Below are 20,489 nucleotides of genomic sequence, written 5' to 3'. Positions count from 1 at the left end.
AAAGCATATTAAGCAATACAATATCATCAAATCGAGTATGTGTAAAAATGCAAATCATGAAATTTATTTCGGGATTTAAAACGGTCACCCCCCCCACCAGCCTCGGCCCTCTTACACACGTACAAGCATACACAAGTAATCGTAGCATCAGTGGAATGCCGGGCGATTATAGAATGTAAATTAATAATAATCATAACGAAAATAATTAATATTAAGAATTGCTATGAATGATAAAACAAGTGTGGCCCTTGCGATTTTACGACTTCTGCAGGTGTCAATATCCGGTTGAGCTGACGTCGTCGTAACGTGCAACAACTTCCGAGATCCAGCACTCGCAAAGCTGCCTTTCCGCAATAGGTAATAGCTGGTAAGATCACAGTCACAATATTATATAATAATAACAGTAAGATATTGTTGGCTGTCGTTGCGCTGGTATCTGCGCTTGTGTTTGTCTTTAGTGTGGAGCTCGAATGGCGACGCGGCTAACATTAGCACAACAAGCTAAGCTACACTCAACCGTGGGGGCATTAAAAGGAATATTAAATTTTTGTCATATGCACACACAAGTAAAATAGAGAATAACGATGCCCTCTCGCTGACAGATAGTTTTGAGTCTAATCTGAAGTGATTCTCTTGTCACCTGTCAATTAGCCTAGCATCACTAGCCGCAGTATGTAATACGTCACTAATAACGTTGCAGTCAACATTTGGAGCCCACAACGCGCACTGTTTTCGTTTTATTTTAAATTTATTATTATTTTTGACCTATTTCTCCTCTTGTTTGGATTACGTAACGCAAGTATTCAGGGGGTGCTTGGAAGCTTTGAGCAGGATAATCTCGGGGTTTAACTAAAAAAAATGACCTTGTTTACCTGGTAACCGTGTTCGGCAACTGGAGAAAAAAAAATTCATATATATTAAATGCTTCTTAGCATCATTTTGTTTTCAAAATGTGATAGACACCATTTAGAAACATTAGTGTTGAATCCTCAAATGACAATTGTGGTTATTGTACATATTTATAATAGATTTAAAATGAAAAATACTACTTTTGTGTGTATGCACATTTTTTCATCTTATAATATTAACCCAATTATTATTTCAATGTCGGCAACCACCTCATTCACCTCTCTGAGCATGTTTACAATGCAAACTTTCTGTGATTTGTGTTTCCAGCAGCGTGAAATAAGAGCAAAGAGTTCTCAGAATAGCTTTGCATCCGACGTATTCCCACCTCCCACCGGTTGGTGTCCAGTCTCTCAGGCCAGTATGTCCAGCGATCCTCCTCCGCCATACCCAGGAGGTCCTAGCGCTCCCCTAATTGAGGAGAAAAATGGACAAGCAGGTTAAAAAAACAGGTTAACCAGTGTGTCTTCAGTGCGGCACATTTCTTGATTTCTTGTTCTTCTGTGAAACAGCTCCTGTAAGAACAGGGCCCCCGCAGGGTCAACCTCTACCTCCAGACTACGGCCCACCCCCGTACGAAGGCCCACACCCAGGCTTCCTCCCTCCGCACGTCCCTGGAGAGGGGCCCATGGCCATGCCTATGCCAATGCATATGCCCCCGCCACCCCAAGGTGACACATCCCGTTTCCTCACATAGTGGCTATTGTAGGGGGTCACCCAAAAGGGGCTATATACTCCCTTTTAAGCAATAGTTCCGATTAACAGAATATTTCTTGTTCTTTGTTCGTAGTGACGTGAGGCCATCAACATTTGACAGTTTGTCCTTTGCGGTTTTTGTATGCACACCATTCCCTTACCTGTTGCCTATCAATCGACATTGGACCAGAGTTACAAAATTGTTACGTGGCAAGAAATTTTACTCTCCCCCGACTGCAGTTCGGCATCAATTTGAAAAGCTTCATGGCCGTCACATTCCTCCGACGCATACTTGGATAATTACACTATCCATGCCAGGTTTCTCCAAACAGGTTGTGTTCTTTCCAACCCAGGGAAGCAGAAGACACACTACAATCACCGCCGATGAGGAAAAATGGCTTGTACGTAATATAAAGGGGTGCGACTAAATCACACCTAATTAAATTTTCACCAAAGCTAACAGTGCGCCTTATAATCAGGTGCGCCTTATATATGGATCAATATTGAGCCTTGCATAACGTAACCCCAACCTCTACTGTATCGTCTATTCAATGCGCTTTATAATGCGGTGCGCCTTAGATATGATTTTTTTTTTTTTTTTAAATAGCCCAGTCAATGAAGGTGCGCCTTATAGTGCGGAAAATACGGTAAATTGTGCCACAAATTGCCGCAGCGTGATGGCAGTAAGTCTTTTCAAGCTCGCACTGAACTGCATCTGGGGAGGAAAAAAAACATCCAGGTGGGAATTTTGCAATGCTGCTCAAAGGCTAATTTGCATGATAGGTTTATGCAAATCTGGACTGTGCTAAATTGTCAAATTCTGATGGCCTGCCGTCCGTCCGAACGACTGGAGCCTGTCTATGTTGTGGTGACGTCTGCAGTGACACGTGGCGGTATTGGTCATTGCTGGTTCATTTGAGGTGCAGCAGTTATTTAGTAATGGGTAAACAGCATGTCCTTATTACTTATTATAGGTTACATTTTGAATAGTTATCTTAAGTTAAAAAATGCTGAATAATTATTGGATGTGTTTGTCCTGTTTAGTAAAAGCCTGGAAGTTCATCAACTCGAGGAGGCGCGCCATATCCGAAGCTTTGAATTTATTTTAAACAAGTTTAGTTAGTCATGCATTTTGGATTTCTTGCTTATTTTAATGTATTTTTTAGGGGGGGTTTACCCGCCGCCGCCGCCCGGCCACTTCCCGCACCCCATGCCCGCCCACATGGGCCCCGGCGGTCCCGGCCCCTTTGTGCACATGGGGGGCCACACGGCGACCACCGTCATGGCCCCGCCGGGCGCCGCCACGACCGTGACGGTGCTGCAAGGCGAGATGTTCCAGACGTCGCCGGTGCAGACGGTGTGTCCGCACTGCCAGCAGGCAATCGTCACGCGCATCTCCCACGACGTGGGCCTCATGAACACCCTTTTCTGTCTCTTCTGCTTCTTCGTGGGGTGAGTGGATCGCGCAAGTGGCGCCACTTGATCTTTTCACTTTGCAGGTGCATCTCACTTAATTAGAATACTGTGGAAAAGTTCTTTTTTTTTTTCCAGTCGTAGTAGTCATCTCAGTAAATTTAAACACTGTCAGAGAATACATTGTATGGTGGTACCTCAGTTTTCGGACGAAAATTTTGAGATTTTTTTTGCCTTACTTTTTGAACGAAAATCGGTATTCGAACGCCCCGACCAGCTGACCCACAATGATTTGTTATTTTGAATTCGAATGCACCCCTGAGAAAAAATCTAAAAGACGTGAAGCATGCGACTGCCACAACGCAACCAGTTGACCCACACGCAAAGCTCTTTGTGTATAATCCAGCCTCTCCACTCGGATGTGTCCCGGTAGTGACTTTTTTTTCCAATTGAGGGATATTAACCCCCGATCATGGCTCCTATATTTAAACTATACATTTATTTCTACTATGCAGTTTATTATCAGGGAAAGCTAAAAAAAAAAAAAACACTTTAAAAAAATTTAGGCTTGGAACGCATTTTATATGCCATTAATTGTAATGGGAAAACACGCTTCGGATTGCGAATGTTTCACTTTTCAACCGGCCTTCTGGAACGTATTGTGGTTGAGAAAAAAAACGGCTAATTGAAATGTCCCATCCTCTTCATCTCAGGTGCGATCTGGGCTGCTGCTTGATTCCCTGCCTGATCGACGATCTGAAGGATGTGACGCACACCTGCCCTTACTGTAAGGGCTACATCTACACGTACAAACGTATATGCTAACCACCATTGACGCTCGCTCGCAGTGCCGCCCCCCCCCCCCCCTTACGTGTGCTACTTTTTGACCTCTTAATTTGTCTTTTGGAAAGCAATTATGTTGTAGAGATCCTTCACCGCATTCGGTTCTTAGCAGAAGCTCAACGGGCAGCATTTTCTTTCATGCTTTGTCGGGAAAAGGTGAAGGCTCGTCACAATGTTACGTGTAAATGAAGAAGTCATTTGTTGGGAAAGGCTGTGAAACTGGTCACTTTATTTGAACTGATCTGTAAATCTTGCTATGAAGCAAGATGGGTTTAAATCTTTATTTTCTGTCCTATTTATCTAAAGTATTTTAAGACATGTTTATCCTTGTCCATCTTGAAGACTGTGAACATACGTGTCTGGCCCTTTCGACTTCTTTTCCGATCCATTCTTGAATGTGAATATTCCCATCTTGACGTGTGCACGATTTTTTTTTCTTTTTCTGTTTAAGATTCTTTTTAATTTTTATTCTACCGGGCTTCTTGCAGTATGCTTAAAAGTGATAAACAGTTGAGCTATTTCCCTGTTCATGATGTACTTTTAAGAAGAAAAAAAACAAGACATTTGCACTTTAAAGTTAAATCTATTGCATCGCAAAAACTTAGTCACAAAAGTTGAGGCTTCCTCAGGCGTTATTCCCGGCGAATCCCTCTATAGGTGCACTTCAGTTGAAGTTAACTGTTACCAGTGTGTAAATCTGACCTCGCCAAGATTGTATCGTCGCAGTCGCTGTCGGCCGAATGTTTGCCGTGGCCGACGCCTCAGCGGACGGGTTATGACAGACGAGAGAATGTCGGAGAACAAGTTACGTTACCGTCACGCTCATTTAAACATGATGCTCAAAAAGCATGTTAAAATAGGCTGCCGTAATATGATTATGTCAGAGCCACAAAGTTGCATAGATATGATGTAATCAGATTTTAAACAATTCGTCGGCAGCATGCCCCCATGAGTAGCTCACTTTTCAGATACTGTAATCCACATTTCAATAAAAATGTGAGAAAAAAAACCCGCCATGACTAAATGTGCATTTGAGTTGCATATTTTGCTTTTCCAGACTTGAAAAACTCAAACAAAAAAAAAAGTTTTATTACTCAAACTGTACGCCATTGTTGTTGTAAAGTTGCCAGTCAGCATTGCTCTCGCTCTGTGATCTGTATAATGACGCAAATCAGGCTTGTTTGAAGGTTGTATATAGGTACTATTTTATCAATAAAATAAAGTACATCACTGAAAATGTGTCATTTGGAGAAATTATTTACATGAGAAAAAGCTCAGCAAGTACCGAACAGCTGGGAATCACATGGGAAGACAAAAGTATTTTCACAAAATCTGTTAATCTCTCCATCTGTGTCCACATTGGGCATTGCAGCATTTGTAGAAAGTGGTCATGGGTTCGTCGGCGGATCGGGTCTGAATCTGCATGAAATATGCCCGAGGATGCTCGCACTTTGGACAGGTTTCTGTACAAAAACAAAAGGGAGGCATGATAATGTATTGTCACATGGGATTATTATTGAAGTACGTGTCTCGTCAACTCACCAGCAGTGGAATCCACATTTTCCCAAGCAGCAGCTCCACCCAAAACATCATCCACTTCCTTTAACTTGGGATACTTTCTATAGTTGACCTGCAGACCGTCAAACGTGTCAGAATTCATCCAAAAACAATGAAAGTTGAACGTCTCGTATGTACTACGCGTCTTCCCACCCACCTTTCTCGTGACGTTATGAACATAGGGGCAAGTGTTGCACGCAAACCTCAGGCACTTCTGTCCTTCTTCGACGATCAAAACATTCCCGCAAGTCGGACAAAAAAGAAGCATATTAGCGAAGATTACGCCCTAATAGCAACTGAACAAAAAATGTCAAAAGGAAAAAACAGTATAAGTGCAATAGCAGGGCCCAAAACACGACGGCTCCCTTTGCCAGAATCAAAACAAGAAACGTGACAAGGCGTTACTTTTTTTAGAGCCCGCTAAGAAACAAGGGGTCGGAACCATTTGAAAAACATTTTACGAAAACTGACGGCGAAAAACAAATCCACAATATTGTACTCAACAACATTAAACTACGTTGTTGTAATATTTAAGTTAGTAGTGGCAATTGTATCAATTTATTTAAAAAAAATGTACATATTCTTAATTCATTTCCTTTTAAAATGAACTTTATTTCAAATGCATATTGTATACTACGTGACACGCATTAAAAGTGAGCGGTAACAGTATCAAATTTATATAAAATACACTAACAACTCTTAATTTACGATGTCTTCAATAAAACAATATAAAAACATCTATTTAAAGACAAAAACGCTCCTGTTGTGCGTCATGTCCGGTGCAACTGTGACTTCCGCTCGGGGAGTACAAGATCCGCCCTCTTTACAACTCAGCTGCCCAAGATGGCGGATGCACAAGTATGTACAAGACAACGGCCTAGACGTTTTCAACGACATTTTTACGATTTAAACAAACACGCAGTCCTTATTTTACGTCACATACGTTCTTGCGAGATTCTTGTAGACCGCTTAGGTTGGTTTTTGAAGGTCTAGTCAGTTTAAGATGAGGAATTTTGTTGCCGCTCCGCTCGCCCTCGTGGGACGCTAAAGTAGCCGACTGAATGCTAACGCGATTAGCTTTACCCGTCTCATCTTTACATGTTATTTAATTTCTGTCAATTTTATCACCAAACATTGTCTGGTGTTGACAACATTCATGAACGTAGGGGGAAATTTAGCGAAGCCATGTGCGCAGAATACAGTGCAATTTCCGTTGCTGACCATGGATGCAAGTGTATTGAATGTATTTTTTTTTTTAAATATATTTTCCTTGTGCAGACCGAGAGGGCTTATCAGAAGCAGCCGACCATCTTCCAGAACAAGAAGCGTGTTCTGGTCGCAGAAGGCGCCAAGGAGAGCAAAGAAAAGCTACCCCGTTACCACAAAAGTGTCGGGCTGGGCTTCAAAACCCCAAGAGAGGTACTTTGTTGTGCTCACACCCTCCCCTCGATTGAAGCTGCGCGTGATGTTTATTTCTCACGATGGTCTTCGTAGGCTGCAGGGCTATGACGACAATGCCTTTTTGGCAAAACTGATGCAGCTAACAGATACAAAAATGTTGTATTCCATTGACAAAATGATTGAAGTGATTTGTTTTCCTCTGTGTAGGCTATTGAAGGCACTTACATTGACAAGAAATGCCCATTCACTGGAAACGTCTCCATCCGTGGCCGCATCCTCTCTGGTTAGTTGAACGCGTGACGCTGCGACAGTGATGCGAGTTTAATTTGACTTGTATTTCAAAACAGTTAATGTACCCAACACAACAGTTTCTTGTGCTGTCACGTTTTCTTATACTACCCTTCAAATTATGTTTTCCTCACGATGATCTTTGGAGCCCGTTTTGGCTCTGACAGCAACGCCAGATGGCAAAACTGATGTGGTGTTGCGACGGCGTTTTGATTTTCTGCTCTTTGAGTAGCTGTCATAACTTTGCAGGGGTGGTGACCAAAATGAAGATGCAGAGGACTATCGTCATCAGACGCGACTACCTGCATTACATCCGCAAGTACAACCGCTTTGAGAAGCGGCACAAGAACCTGTCTGTTCATCTGTCGCCATGCTTCAGGTACCGGCCACCTTTTAACGGAAACGCTTGCGCGAGCGCAGCGTTTACCGCTGACTCTGCAAGTGACTCTCCTTGGTTTTATTTATTTTTTGATAAGTGTTTTGTTCTCCTCCCACACCACCACGCAGGGACGTGTCGGTCGGAGACATCGTGACGGTCGGGGAGTGCCGACCGCTCAGCAAGACCGTGAGGTTCAACGTTCTCAAGGTGACAAAGGCGGCCGGAGCCAAGAAGCAGTTCCAAAAGTTTTAGCTGTGCCACGAGAAACAAGTTGCCCTCAAATAAAGAAAGTTGTTAAAATAAACTGGTTTTTTTTCCCAGTTTTTGATTGAGTTGCGTGACTTGTATCAGCCTACTAGCGTGGCACGACAATACACTTGGTTACAACACATTGCAATAAAAGCATTTACAAAATGTGTCACCTGAGCCACAGTGGACAATTTTTTTCATAATGAAAATGTTAATAAAAATGTTAAATATTCAAGAAACTGGAGGCATAAATTTTAACTATTTTACTATTTGCATTTGCTCTTCAGAATGTAGATAGAACTGTATAAGTTTGTGCAGCTCAAAAGTTAGGCATATTAGGCAATTAAGATTATGCTGTGAAAAAGTTATTTGGTTATAATGCTCAATTTACTGCTTGTTTGTATTCACCCCTTAGTTGCTTACCCAATCTAATTTTTGACTTCATCACCATGGTTTTCCTTTGCGACCAATCCAACATGGTCACTGCAAGTTTCACGTGACTCAAAAGCTCACTAAGCAGAAAGTGGTCACGTGGCCCTCCAAAAGCCAATCATAATGCCTCGTTTTAGGGCAGACAAATTTACTGTTAACTTTACAGACTCAGAAAACGAGTTTTGTTATGCATCGCTTTTTGTTATATTGTAAGTGCACAAAATTGATATTTCAGACCACTTCTAAGGTGAGATAACACCTTGGTGGTAAGAGTATCCGTTTATTTAGTTCTATTCCCTTTAAAATTCACGTTATTTAAAAAGCAGATTACATATCACGTGAAACACTATTTTACACAGATTACAAGTGACCTGTAACAGTGCAATAATATGGAATCGTATTGCTGTCACACACAAAAAAATCCTGTTTTTCGGGCTAGTATTTTTCCCTCTCTTGAGTTTTTCGGACTATTTTTTCCGTTTTTCGGACTAATTTTCTCTTCCTGTTTTTCCGGGCTATTTTTCTGTTTTTCGAGCTTATTTATTTCCTACGGAACCATATTATTGTCACCACTAATTTACACCACTTTATTTACAGTGTCAAATAAAAAAAAAGTATAAAAATGTTGTCATGTGTCATTTCCGGTATTTCTGTGAATTTGCGTTCGCAGTGTACAAGTTCCGGCCTCTTTTCAAATCGATGGACCAAGATGGCGGATGCACAGGTACGTACGAGAAAGCAGCCTGGAAGTAAACCATTAAAAGAATGCTCAGGCCCAATTTTACATCATAACAAAGTTCATGATGCTTTAATTATTCGTTTAGCTGGCTTTTTGAAGGCATAGTAAGTGTTTAAAATGAGGAATTTGTTGTAGCTCCGTGCGTCCTCGTGGGTCGCTAATTTTAGCCGACGGAATGCTAACGCGTTTAAATTTTGGCTCTATCTTATTTCTTCAGCCTTTGCCCGTCTCTTTTCCCTGTTTTAATTAACTGCTGTCACATTTATCACCAAACATTACAATTGCTATTGGTTGGTATTCATAACGTGAATTTAGGGGGACATTTAGCGAAGCCACGTGGGCGGATTGCAGTGCAGTCACGTGGCTGACCATGGATGTTTTTTTTTTTTTACTGTATTGTTTTTTTTTTAAACTTGTGCAGACCGAGAGGGCTTATCAGAAGCGGCTTGCCATTTTTCCGAACAAGAAGACTGAAGAAGAAAGGGACGAGAAGAGCAAAAGAGAAGCTCTCCCGTTACCACAAAAGTGTCTGGGTGGGCTTCAAAACACCAAAATGGGTACAATTTACCCCCCCCCCCCCCACCCAGCCCATCTTTTATTCAAGCTGCGCGTGATGTTTATTTCTCACGATGGTCTTCGTAGGCTGCAAGGCCATGACGACAATGCCATTTTGGCAAAACTGATGCAGCAGATACATAAATGTTGTATTCCATTGACAAAATGATTAAAACGATTGCTTTCCTCTGTGTAGGCTATTGACGGAGAGCAAAAGAAAAGCTACCCCGTTACCTTAAAAGTGTCCGGGTGGACTTCAAAACCCCAAGAGAGGTACAGTTTGTTCTGTAATCCCATCACCACACACACTTGAAGCTGCACGTGATGTTTTTTCTCACGATGGTCTTCGTAGGCTGCTGAGCTATGACGCCGACGCCTTTTTGGCATAACTGATGCAGCAAACACATTCGCAAATGTTGTATTCAATTGATGAACTATTATTGAAATGATTCTTTTCCTCTGTGTAGGCTACAGAAGGCCCCCACATTGACAAGAAATGCCCATCACTGGAAACTTCTCCATCAGTGGAGAAACTAATGTGAGTTTTTACAATCAAGATTTTGTTTTTACATTATTAACAGTTCAAGAATTTATCAGTATTTGTTCAAATTCAATGGACATTGTGCTTCTTCTGGTGTGTTTTCATTGGCCGCCACTGGGCACTAATAAAGTAACATGAGAATTAGTTATAGCACTATGTAGAGTGTCATTAATAAAACTCTTGTCATTTAAACTACATTTTTCAATTCACTTGACATTTCTCATTTGGCCGCCAGGGGGCAGTATAACACTGGTTTGAGACAGACTAGTTAATCTGATTTACATCGTGTTGGGATTAAGTTACTAGACTTGTATGGCACATTTTTGCCCTCAACACAAAACTCGTAAGTCAAGGCAACACTGTATTACAAGTTTTGACGCGATACTACTCTTCTACTGATATTTATCTCCCGATTGGTCTTTGGAGCCAGTTGGGCTGATGTGGCGGTTTGACGGCGTTTGGTTTCCCGCACTTAAAGACTGTTTCCTAACTTTGCACGTGTGTTGTGCAGGTGTGGTGACCAAAATGAAGATGAGGAGGACTGTTGGTCATCAGACCCGACTACCTGCAGTACCATCGCTGTCTGTTCATCTCTCGCCACGCTTCAGGTACTAGCCACCTTTGAACTGAAACGCTTTTTAGCTCAGCGTTTAGCGCTGACTCTGTAAGTGACTCTCCTTGGTTTAATGTTTTGGTTCTCGTCCCACACCACCACGCAGGACGTGTCGGTCGGAGACATCGTGACGATCGGGCAGCGCCGACCGCTCAGCAAGACTGTGAGGTTCAACGTTCTCAAGGTGACAAAGGCGGCTGGAGCCAAGAAGCGGTTCCAAAAGTTTTAGCTGTGCCAGAAGAAACAAGTTGCCCTTAAATAAAGAAACTTGTTGAAATAATCCTTTTTTTTTCCAGTTTTTGATTGAGTTGCATGACTTGTATCAGGCTACCACGGTAGCACGACAATACACTTGTTTACAGCACAATGCAATGAAAGATGCTTCAAAATTTATCAAATGAGCCACAATTGACAGGAATTTTTGTTGTGGTGAAAATGTTACTAAAAGGTGTTAAATATTGCACACACAAGAGGCATAAATTTGAACTTTATTTGTATTTCTTCATGAAGTAAATACTTTAAATACTAGCTTAAGTCAATATTTGGAGTGCTTTTACTTGTCATATTCTTAAGCAAGAGCACTCTGAGTACAATATTTGGCTACTCTACACACCTCTGGAAATGAATAAACTTGAACCTTTACAGAGGAACTCATTTTTCAGCGGTGTCACGTTTTACTGGGTTATCTACTCCAACATCAAAATATTGAATATTTACAGTGAATACAGCATTTACACGTTTGAGCTGGATTGTCTGGAAAACGGAGGTGTTGATATTCAAATAGGAGATATTTCCTTTTTGGTAATATACACTTAAGGAAGGTTGAGGAAGTGAAGTTAGGGTGAGCTGTTAGTGCTCTCAAGTGTAACATTAAGTTTTCATCTATTCTCTTGTCGGTATAAAAGAAAATCACTGCGCATGATTGTACTGTAATTACAAGGTTGTGATAGATTTATACTACTTTATCAAAACGAAGTTCCCTGACCGGGAATCGAACCCGGGCCGCGGCGGTGAGAGCGCCGAATCCTAACCACTAGACCACCAGGGATGTGAGGAACTGCGTACATTGTATAACCGATGTACACACGAGATGGTACTGGACGGGAACAATTAATGCGCGCATGTTCGGCATAGTTATCTCAACTCAAACTGTGGTATTTACACTATAGATCCATTTTCTTAGCCGCTTATCCTCACAAGGGTCGCAGGGAGTGCTGGAGCCCATCCCAGCTATCAACAGGCAGGAGGGGGGGTACACCCTGAACTGGTCGCCAGTCAATCGCAGGGCACATAGAGACAAACAGCCGCACTCACAATCACACCTTGGGGCAATTTAGAGAGTCCAATTAATGTTGCATGTTTTTGGGCTGTGGGAGGAAAACCGGAGTGCCTGGAGAAAACCCACACAGCCACGGGGAGAACGTGCAAACTCCACACAGGCGGATCCGGAATCGAACCCGCGACCTCAGAACTGTGAGGCCAACTCTTTCAGACTTTTGCGCTCGGCGGGTTTTCCGACGAACAGAGAACCCAGCGGGCCGCATGAACACGTCCTCCCACTCAGTGTTTGCTGGGGGGCAAAGGTCTGACTGCACCCCCCCCCCCCCCTGAAAAATGTCTTCATAAAATGCAAGCCAGCATTGTTTAAACCCGAGTTTGTTTGCATAGCTGCAGCTTAGCTGCGTGTTTTCGTGAAGTGTTTTTCAGAGAGTCAACACATGATCGCCGCGTTTGCAGCATTACATTCCGCGACCCTCGTGTGGATAAGCGGCTAAGAAAATGGATGGATGTAGCGTTACAATTTTTCAGAATCACATTTACTGAACATTAGTATTAATGGAGCAAAACAAGCATGACACTTATTTGTAGCATTATGATTCATAATATTGTCATAATAACAATAGAAATCAATTCATTCATTTTCTACTGCTCATTCTTGTCAAGATCACAATAAAAAAGTCAAGAAAAATATAATTAATTAGACAAACACGCATAATTTATTATTATTTTTTGACTCCTTGAAATGTTTAAACAAGTAGCCAAATAAATAAATACATATATAAATAAATCATAAAAGTATATCATTACAAAAAGAAAAATAAAGAAATAAAAATAAATATTCCATGACATGTCTACAAGGTATCACATTCAAGGTCACAAAAAGATACATAAAATAAAAACATACAGTTAGAAACAATAATATTAAAAAAAAAATTCAAAAAAATTGATTGTTGGGGCGAAAAAAGATTGTGAAAAAATAACAATAGGAATACAGTAAAAATTAAAACAATGAATATGGGGAAAAGAAATCAGTCCATTCAGCCATGTTCTACTGCGTATCCTGTTTCGGTTCACAAAAATAAAATAAAATAAAAATATAGACAAAGAAAAATATGCAAAATGAAGAGGCAACCCCATATTCTCATTTGCACACGCAGCATGTTAGGACTCTTGCTAAAGCTCTCAGATATAAGCCTGCACACGCCAAATGCAAGGGGGGGGGCGGTGAGCGCTATCAAAACAAGGCCTTCTGTCAGGCGAGCAGGGGTCGGGGGCAAGGGGCATCCGCGTGGTGAGTGGGGTCGTAACCCCTGTACCTCATCCCCACCGTCAGGCCCCCCAACCTTAGCAGCTGCTGAACAGACGCATTCCGCGACGCGAAGCCCCCTGGCGTTCAGTCGCCTGCTCGGCGTGACCCGCTGGTGTCTTTACCGATTTTCACATGAAAGCAGCGATTGTGCTTGACGTCAGCGCCTTGGTTTAAGGATCTTGTGATAATGTTGTGATTGAGTTTGGATTTGTCACGAATGTGTGGAAAAAAAAAAAGAAAAACTGTCTAAGGTGATGGAAACCCACAGAACTTTAATTGAATTAAGTCAGTGTTTATTTTGGATTTGTGGTAAATCCACGTGGGGAAATTCAATGTCTTGAAAGCACACACTTACCGCTGTTAACATTTTAAAATCCATCTATTTTATTCGCCGCTTATCCTCACGAGGGTCGCAGGGAGTGCTGGAGCCTCTGCCAGCTGTCAACGGGCAGGAGGCAGGCTACACCCTGGACTGGTCGCCAGCCAATCGCAGGGCACATAGAGACAAACAGTCGCACTCGCAATCACACCTCGGGGCAATTTAGAGTGTCCAATTATTGTTGCGTGTTTTTGGGGATGTGGGAGGAAATCGGAGCGCCCACCCGGAGAAAGCCCACGCAAGAACGGGGAGAACGTGCAAACTCCACACAGGCGGGGGGCCGGGATCGAACCCGGATCCTCAGAACTGTGAGGCCAACGCTTTACCGGTTGATCCACCGTGCCGCCACATTTTAAAATAGTCAGCCTAATTTCCCAAGTCCTCTTTAACTCAATATCAAAATATCATAAAAAAATAAAATTGTAAAAATAAAATAAAAAAATGCTTGCAATTTTTTTATTTTATCGTTATGTCCTGGTAATCCGAAAAGGTAATTGAATTCCTCTTGTTTTTTTTTATTTTTTTCTTGATTTCATGAACAAATGTCAGGGCGTTCTGCCTTTGGGCTAACGAAATGTAAGCACCAGCAGGAAAAAAAAATCATAAAAATGGAACCTGAAGTTGGGTTGTAGGGCCTTAAAATAAAATACTTTGCTTTGACTTGTGCGCAAAAACTCGAGGTACAAATGTGTTGAAGTCAAATTACTTTGCAAGAAACAGAAGATTGGCAGACGGAAAAAAAAAAGGGGGCTCAAAGCTATTTACTGTCAAACTAAACATACAACAAAGAGAATTACACTATGTGCATTAAAAAAAACAGCAATATACACTGAAGAAAATAAGTATTTGAACACCCTGCGATATTGGGAGTTCTCCCACTTAGAAATCATGGTGGGGTCTGAAATTTTCATCGAAGGTGCATGTCAATGTAATTTCTGGATTTTTCTTTGATGTTAATCTGTGTCATTCACCTACGATGAAAAATTCAGACCCCACCATAATTTCCAATATCGCAGGGTGTTCAAATACTTATTTTCTTCACTGTGGCATAAGTTTGCTAGCTTGATGCTCACACATAATGGGAATTGCCACAGCCACCAGCAAACCGTAGAGTTACGCTCATTACTGGGACGCGCAACAGGACCGCAGTAGACTGCACTACGGTGTCACGGTGGGGGTCAAAACTCCCCATCTGGACCTGTCATCATCGCCTCTCCTTTCCGACCCAAACGAGAGGAAGGCTGCAAATGTTCTCGGCGGCGCAAACGCGCGTGAGCTCAACGAGCGCGTCGAGATCCGTGGCGTCAACGGTCAAAAGGTTTGCCGGTCACAGTTATCGGCGTCCTAACTGATTCAAAGCGCTTCCCCAGATGTCTCCGTGACGCCGCGAGCTCCGATGTCGGACTTGTGAGAGCACGCTGACAAGCGGGCAAAATCATCGAACGGGGAGGATTTATCGTCGTGCGCTACATGACTGCGTATCAATTGCAGTAGCGTCTCTGATTTCCATCATTTGCTAAGTTTGTGTTCCGCTTCCAGTTTCATATGCGCTGCGTTAAATACACGATTGCGCTCCACCGTGAGACGCCAAAAAAAAATTCAATAAAAGCGTCGTTGAACAGATCAAAGCATAGGTCTTCAGATTCTAAATATGGCCGCCGCGGGACCGGAGACCCAGACCTTTCCACAAGAAACGGGTCTCGAGAGCGTACCTGACGAGGGTTTTCAGAACCTTCTGACTGATGCCGCAAGACTGAAGCGGCCATCTGAAATACATTTACGCATGGTGAACACGCACCACAAATACCAAACTAGAACCGAACCTCAACTTTAACACCCGAAAAGACAAATCGGGTTGCTTTTGTACTGAACTTGTACATAGGGATAGGGACTGGGCCAGACTGTGAATAGGAGAAATCTGCAGACAATTGACACCTGTTACAATTGCCAAACAATTTTGGAATAAGCAGCGATAATCCACAAATAAGTGTTTTTTTGTGGTTTCTCAATACATACAAAAAGATAAAGAAAAAAAGGAAAATATTTGAAAATCTGCGTGTGGCGAGGCGCATGTATGCGGGGTCCACTGAATGGACCTTTCCCATGGCGATCTTAAGCTCCGCCCCTCATCCATGTCACACAAGCCTCCAAAATGGCGGTTGAACATAACATGTTTGAAGTGGATTCTCTATCGCGTATTCCAGATAATATTGGGGTATGTTTTTTGCCAAATGCGTCAAGACTTGTCCAAGAGAGTTCTATACAGAGGTCTCAACTATTTCACGCAAGGATATGTACACGGAATTAAGATTTTGGACGGAGCACGAACATACAGCCTTGTGTTTGTTGATATTGTCCACATGAAGTTGTACGTGCGCTCTTCCGCGAGGCTTAATCCATCGTAGACACTTCGTCAACTGGGTTTTGATCTTTGGAAAATGAATCAAGTGGCCCCCTTGTAACCGAGCAGGATGTCTTTCATCAGAATTGCTTGCGCATCTGAGATCCATTTTCTTCGTAACATGAACCTTTCCGTGCGCACACTACTGACAACTGGCATTGCTTGTGGGGCGTGTCAAGACAATGCGGCTATCTGATTGGTTATTTTTGTACGAGTGATTGACGGGTCGGAAAGGTCCATTGTGTGTTAAGCTTCAAAATGTTGTTTCCCAATACGAACACGAGGGGGACACTTTGTCTGTTGCAGCGGGTTCAGGGTCAATTGTCAGGTGTGCGGTTGTGAGTTGCCAACTGCAGTTTTTTTTGTTTTTTTTTCGCGATCGTCCAGAACGGCAGCGTCGCTCAGCGCACGGTGGGCCTTACTCGTCCCCAAACTCAAATAATCTTGGAACCGAGAGGCCTGACCGAACCTTAATAACTCAAAGCTTGAGATTCTTCCACGAAGATTCCATCAAACGAAAAGCTTCCTGCTGAGCTCCCGAATCCCGCCGGTCGCACTTCTTTGTTTTCCCCGACTTTTCTTCTCCGCTCCGGCGTGTGAAAGGTAACGGGAGAAACTCGGAGGAATCGCGCCCGGAGCGACACAGCAACAGTTTGCGTCGCCGCGCTGAGCGGGGAAATTCACCCCGGCAGATGGCGGGGCCGAGGCCCCCCGAGGCAACGCTACACCCTGGGACCCGGACACCTAATCAGAGCCATTGAGTCTCTCACCTGCTGTTGGGGCCGCTCACAATGTTATCTCATCTCCTTGACGTATTGTGGGCTCCCGTCGGCGATAATGACAAGCGGGGGGAGCCGCTAACTGGCTCTCCCCGGAGAGAGGCGGGATCATGGGAAACCTCGCGGTAATCCATCCCCGCGTCTTTCGGCTCCTTTGCGTGATCGTGTTTCCCGTGCGAAGAGCTTCTGCGGGCTTTGATTTGATTTTTTTTTTTTTTACACGTGAACGTTGAAGTGTCGAGACGGGAGACGACGACGGGCCTTCGCGTCGAAACGGAGGAAATCCCGCGAAACAATCTTTTTCGTTTATCCCGGTTTGATGATTTGACGTTTGTCAAACACATCACAAATGCGTTTGATCAAGTGCCTTTAAGAGGCGGGGCCTGGCCTGACGGTGTGGCGTGCGAGCGAGCTGTGGCGGACAGCAGCCCCTGCCTATCAGTTTCTCCCCGCGTTCATTTGAAATACGCATCGGCAATAATGACTCTCCGAAGATGCAGTAAGAATCAATCCGTTATCCGAGCCGCTCATCCTCACAAGGGTCACGGGAAAGCTGGATCCTATCCCAGCTAGCTTCGGGCGAAAGGCGGGACTACACTCCTGAATTGGTCGCCGGTCTATCACAGGGCAGATAATCGACAACTTCACTGAGCGGAGACCGATCCCGCGCTGCCCGTACCGCTACACCACCGTTGTCAAACTCAAGGCCCGGGGGCCAGATCTGGCCCACCGCATGATTTTATGTGGCCCTCAGAGGCAAATCATGTGTATATACTTCCATGATTTTTTTTGTTCAAATCTGTACCAAAATTTCAGTGTCATATCATGAATGATACCGTTGAGCTATTACAAGCATTTTTGTGTTACCAAACAACAATAGCTGGAAAAACCCCTCTTGATTTCTGCATCCAAATCTAGTTAATAAATTTCATGTGTAAATATGATGAGGGAGGTTAAAGATTTTTATCGTTTCACAGCCATAACCCTTGAAAAAAACGAGTTTGACACCCCCCCCCACACTAACAGCGACTCACAAAAATATCACGTTGAAAAAAAAAGGAAAATAAAGACATGAAAAAAATGATGTGACACCATATTGCTGGTGGTGGTGGTGGGGGGGGGGTCTTTTCAAAAATGACAAAAAACATTTGCTCTGAATTGCTCTTTTTGAAGGTCAATGTGGCGGCACGGTGGGTCAGCTGGTAAAGCGTTGGCCTCACAGTTCTGAGGACACGGGTTCAATGCCAGACCCAGCACCATGTTCTCCCCGTGCCTGCGTGGATTTTCTCCGGGTACTCCAGTTTCCTCCCACATCCTAAAAAACATGAAACACTAATTGGACACTCGAAATTGCCCCAAGGTGTGATTGTGAGTGCGGCTGTTTGTCTCTATGTGCCTTGCGATTGGCTGGCGACCAGTTCAGGGTGTACCCCGCCTCCTCTCCGTTGACAGCTGGGATAGGCTCCAGCACTCCCCGCGACCCTCGTGAGGATAGGCGGCAAAGAAAATGGATGGATGGATGGAAGATCAAAGTCTCGAAAGGCTACTTTTAAAACAGGACCAAATACCTTTTAAGCCTTAAAGGCCACCGTAGTCACTCACAGAGTTTCTGGCGCTTTATCCTCGTTGCTGTTCTAGTTCACGTTTCATGTGCCATTGTTAGAGGTTAACAAAGGGAAGGAAGTGAATCGAGACATTCGCAAAGAAAGAAAAAAAAAAGAGGAGACAATCTTCCTGTTTGGCCACAAAGAGAGAACAAAGAGGGACACGCCTGTCCGCTGTCACACGGTTGCCTTTGTAGTCCTCCTATCGTTGGGGATCGTCGTGTTCTGTTGTCCGTCGTCGGGTGGCTGCTCCGGAAAGACGATCAATTAGTAAAATAGCACACATAAAAAATAGCACAAATCCGGCACCAGAATTTCCTCTGACCTGGGAGGAAGCAATTCCCGCCATCTTCCCAAATGGCGCCTTGAGAAAAGCTACCAAAAACGACCCCGAGTGCGACCCCCCCCATAGTACTCCATGGTGGTCACACCCGCCCCCCCCGGGGTGATCCTCGCCGATAATCCCGTTTGTGCCATTGTGCGCCCGGGCGACCGCAACGGTCCTGTTTGTGTCAAACACGATGGCGATAACGGCCGTTCCCAAACATTCCACCAAAAAGAAGAAATAACAAATCATAAATTCCCAGTCGGACGTCACACAAGCAAATCTTATCTTCAGGAGAGATAACATCTTTTAAAGACCAACACCAGTCCAAACCAGAGACTTGTGATGCCTTCAAAAAAAAAAAAAAAAAAAAAAAAGTTTTTTCATCAACAACAATTACTTCATTATTAGATTCAAGGAAACAACTAAAACCTTTGTCTTCCAGTGGATGAATATATTTAATTTGAATTTTAATTTAATTTTACTTTTAGTCTTCTTCAATGGAAACACAACTAAAATTGTATTGATCGATTTAAAAAAACATCTGAAAAAACATTTAACATTCAAAATATATGTCATTATAAATCTGCACACACCAGAAGGATAAGCACAATGTCCATTGAACTGAATTTTTTTAATTACATCATTATTGTATGTTCTAATGAAGTACAATATTAAGGAGTGCTATTTTACATATTTTTTAAAAAAGAAACTTTTTTTGGGGGGTGCAATGGATTTAAGGCCTTTCCATTCATCTCAGTGGTGATTTGAGTTACGAGTGTGCTCACAGAGCACATTTAACTTGTATCTCAAGGCACCACTGTATTCAAAATCTAGTTTTCTTAAATCTAGCTACTTCTTTTAACGTTTTTTTTAAGATGGACACGCTAATGCACAAGCTAGCAGTTTGCAGCTTTGATTTTTGGCTCTAGAAATGCGAAATAAAGAGACTTATTTTTAAATGTTTTTTTTTTTTTTAAAGGGAAGGGGAATTTTACTTTATTAGCGTTTCGCTTGCAGCTATCGGCGTATCAATCGGGTTGAATGCGCATTCGTTTTCGAGCATTCCGTGCGCAGATGTTCCCGACTTACGTTATCACTGCCTTCTTTCATTTCCACAACAGCGCTGCGGGAACGAGTCAACTCGGTTTTAAGCGCGGGTCAATCACGTCTCTTATCGAGGCATCCGCTTGTTTGCTTTTCATTCGCAGTGGAAAAAAACAGTTGGGGGGGGGGTTGATTTAATGAGACACACATGGAATAAAGGAAGAAGAAGGGGGGGGGGCGTGGGGTCGGCGGACGAAAATCAAAGCTGCTCGGCCACATCCTCGCGCCGCATAAACATGACAGCAGAGTCAACTTCCTCTGCTCGCGCCGCTGCGCACACTTCCTGACGGGATCCAGATACGCCGTCACGTTGCACGCCGCCCTAACCCGAAAGCGCCCATCATCGGCAATGTCCTTCGCGATTCTATTCTGGTCACCGACAGGTCGTCGCATCCGTTTTCTTTGCCGCTTATCCTCACGCGTCCTGCAAAGCTGAGCTACGATGAGCTAACAGTTAGCTGGCCACCAGACAGCCTCTAACCTGAGCTCACAGCAGCCAACTGCGCACTTTCATTCGCTGACGCCCGCCTCACTCACCAGACCAGCCCACCGCGCCTTTTGAAGCCACGTGTATTCTTGTAGGATATTGCGACCCCGAGTGGACACCAACCATATCTGTACTTCACGTGACATTTTGTTGCCTAATAATCCATCCATTCATTTTTTTTTTGCTGCTTATCCTCACAAGGGTC

The 20,489-nt window shown here is 43.4% G+C and overlaps 3 protein-coding genes, 1 long non-coding RNA gene and 5 other non-coding genes across 11 annotated transcripts; 7 read left to right on the top strand and 2 right to left on the bottom strand.

Annotated features, from left to right (window-relative positions):
- The first annotated feature begins 104 nt into the window (after positions 1-104).
- On the top strand, positions 105-5,054 carry cdip1 (cell death-inducing p53 target 1). The gene is made up of 5 exons (XM_061846782.1): positions 105-367; positions 1,177-1,345; positions 1,419-1,577; positions 2,769-3,054; positions 3,729-5,054. Exons 2-5 carry the CDS (start codon positions 1,270-1,272, stop codon positions 3,838-3,840), a joined length of 633 nt encoding a protein of 210 aa, XP_061702766.1. The 5' UTR covers positions 105-367; positions 1,177-1,269; the 3' UTR covers positions 3,841-5,054.
- A 45-nt stretch (positions 5,055-5,099) lies between these two features.
- polr3k (polymerase (RNA) III (DNA directed) polypeptide K) lies at positions 5,100-5,847 on the bottom strand. Its single transcript, XM_061846785.1, has 3 exons — positions 5,573-5,847; positions 5,401-5,488; positions 5,100-5,321 (listed from the first exon to the last, which is right to left on the bottom strand). Exons 1-3 carry the CDS (start codon positions 5,681-5,683, stop codon positions 5,194-5,196), a joined length of 327 nt encoding a protein of 108 aa, XP_061702769.1. The 5' UTR covers positions 5,684-5,847; the 3' UTR covers positions 5,100-5,193.
- A 318-nt stretch (positions 5,848-6,165) lies between these two features.
- Positions 6,166-7,802, top strand: rps11 (ribosomal protein S11). Its single transcript, XM_061847037.1, has 5 exons — positions 6,166-6,273; positions 6,694-6,834; positions 7,024-7,099; positions 7,354-7,483; positions 7,612-7,802. The coding sequence occupies exons 1-5, from the start codon at positions 6,259-6,261 to the stop codon at positions 7,733-7,735; spliced, it is 486 nt and encodes a 161-aa protein (XP_061703021.1). The 5' UTR covers positions 6,166-6,258; the 3' UTR covers positions 7,736-7,802.
- Positions 6,873-6,959, top strand: LOC133515153 (small nucleolar RNA SNORD35). Its single transcript, XR_009798971.1, has one exon. It is a non-coding gene; the product is annotated as a small nucleolar RNA SNORD35 (small nucleolar RNA).
- Positions 7,218-7,302, top strand: LOC133515156 (small nucleolar RNA SNORD35). The gene has a single exon (XR_009798973.1). It is a non-coding gene; the product is annotated as a small nucleolar RNA SNORD35 (small nucleolar RNA).
- A 1,012-nt stretch (positions 7,803-8,814) lies between the features above and the next one.
- LOC133514930 (uncharacterized) lies at positions 8,815-10,892 on the top strand. 3 transcript variants are annotated; one of them, XR_009798899.1, is made up of 6 exons: positions 8,815-8,888; positions 9,325-9,436; positions 9,655-9,731; positions 9,926-9,996; positions 10,511-10,607; positions 10,719-10,892. It is a non-coding gene; the product is annotated as an uncharacterized LOC133514930 (long non-coding RNA). The 3 variants fall into 3 exon arrangements; XR_009798897.1 differs by having other exon boundaries at positions 9,325-9,460; XR_009798898.1 differs by lacking the exon at positions 8,815-8,888 and adding an exon at positions 8,896-9,007 and having other exon boundaries at positions 9,325-9,460.
- LOC133515152 (small nucleolar RNA SNORD35) lies at positions 9,509-9,595 on the top strand. Its single transcript, XR_009798970.1, has one exon. It is a non-coding gene; the product is annotated as a small nucleolar RNA SNORD35 (small nucleolar RNA).
- On the top strand, positions 9,775-9,860 carry LOC133515154 (small nucleolar RNA SNORD35). Its single transcript, XR_009798972.1, has one exon. It is a non-coding gene; the product is annotated as a small nucleolar RNA SNORD35 (small nucleolar RNA).
- Positions 10,893-11,588: 696 nt separating the features above from the next.
- On the bottom strand, positions 11,589-11,660 carry trnae-cuc (transfer RNA glutamic acid (anticodon CUC)). Its single transcript has one exon. It is a non-coding gene; the product is annotated as a tRNA-Glu (tRNA).
- Between the last annotated feature and the right edge of the window lie 8,829 nt (positions 11,661-20,489).

This window comes from Syngnathoides biaculeatus, chromosome 16 (assembly GCF_019802595.1).
Source record: "Syngnathoides biaculeatus isolate LvHL_M chromosome 16, ASM1980259v1, whole genome shotgun sequence".
In the NCBI taxonomy this organism is placed as follows: Eukaryota; Metazoa; Chordata; class Actinopteri; order Syngnathiformes; family Syngnathidae; genus Syngnathoides; species Syngnathoides biaculeatus.
Note: the sequence above shows the minus strand (reverse complement) of the source record. Positions and strands in the feature narration are given on the sequence as shown.

What these genes read in the sequence shown, in the direction of transcription:
- cdip1 (XM_061846782.1), top strand. Translation starts at nt 1,270, where the DNA reads ATGTCCAGCGATCCTCCTCCGCCATACCCAGGAGGTCCTAGCGCTCCC. An exon ending in GGAGAAAAATGGACAAGCAG is followed by an intron (nt 1,346 to 1,418) that starts GTTAAAAAAACA and finishes TCTGTGAAACAG; the next exon opens with CTCCTGTAAGAACAGGGCCC. An exon ending in CTCTTCTGCTTCTTCGTGGG is followed by an intron (nt 3,055 to 3,728) that starts GTGAGTGGATCG and finishes TCTTCATCTCAG; the next exon opens with GTGCGATCTGGGCTGCTGCT.
- polr3k (XM_061846785.1), bottom strand. Translation starts at nt 5,683, where the DNA reads ATGCTTCTTTTTTGTCCGACTTGCGGGAATGTTTTGATCGTCGAAGAA. An exon ending in TTCATAACGTCACGAGAAAG is followed by an intron (nt 5,489 to 5,572) that starts GTGGGTGGGAAG and finishes GACGGTCTGCAG; the next exon opens with GTCAACTATAGAAAGTATCC. An exon ending in AAATGTGGATTCCACTGCTG is followed by an intron (nt 5,322 to 5,400) that starts GTGAGTTGACGA and finishes GTTTTTGTACAG; the next exon opens with AAACCTGTCCAAAGTGCGAG.
- rps11 (XM_061847037.1), top strand. An exon ending in GCTTCAAAACCCCAAGAGAG is followed by an intron (nt 6,835 to 7,023) that starts GTACTTTGTTGT and finishes TCCTCTGTGTAG; the next exon opens with GCTATTGAAGGCACTTACAT. An exon ending in CATCTGTCGCCATGCTTCAG is followed by an intron (nt 7,484 to 7,611) that starts GTACCGGCCACC and finishes ACCACCACGCAG; the next exon opens with GGACGTGTCGGTCGGAGACA.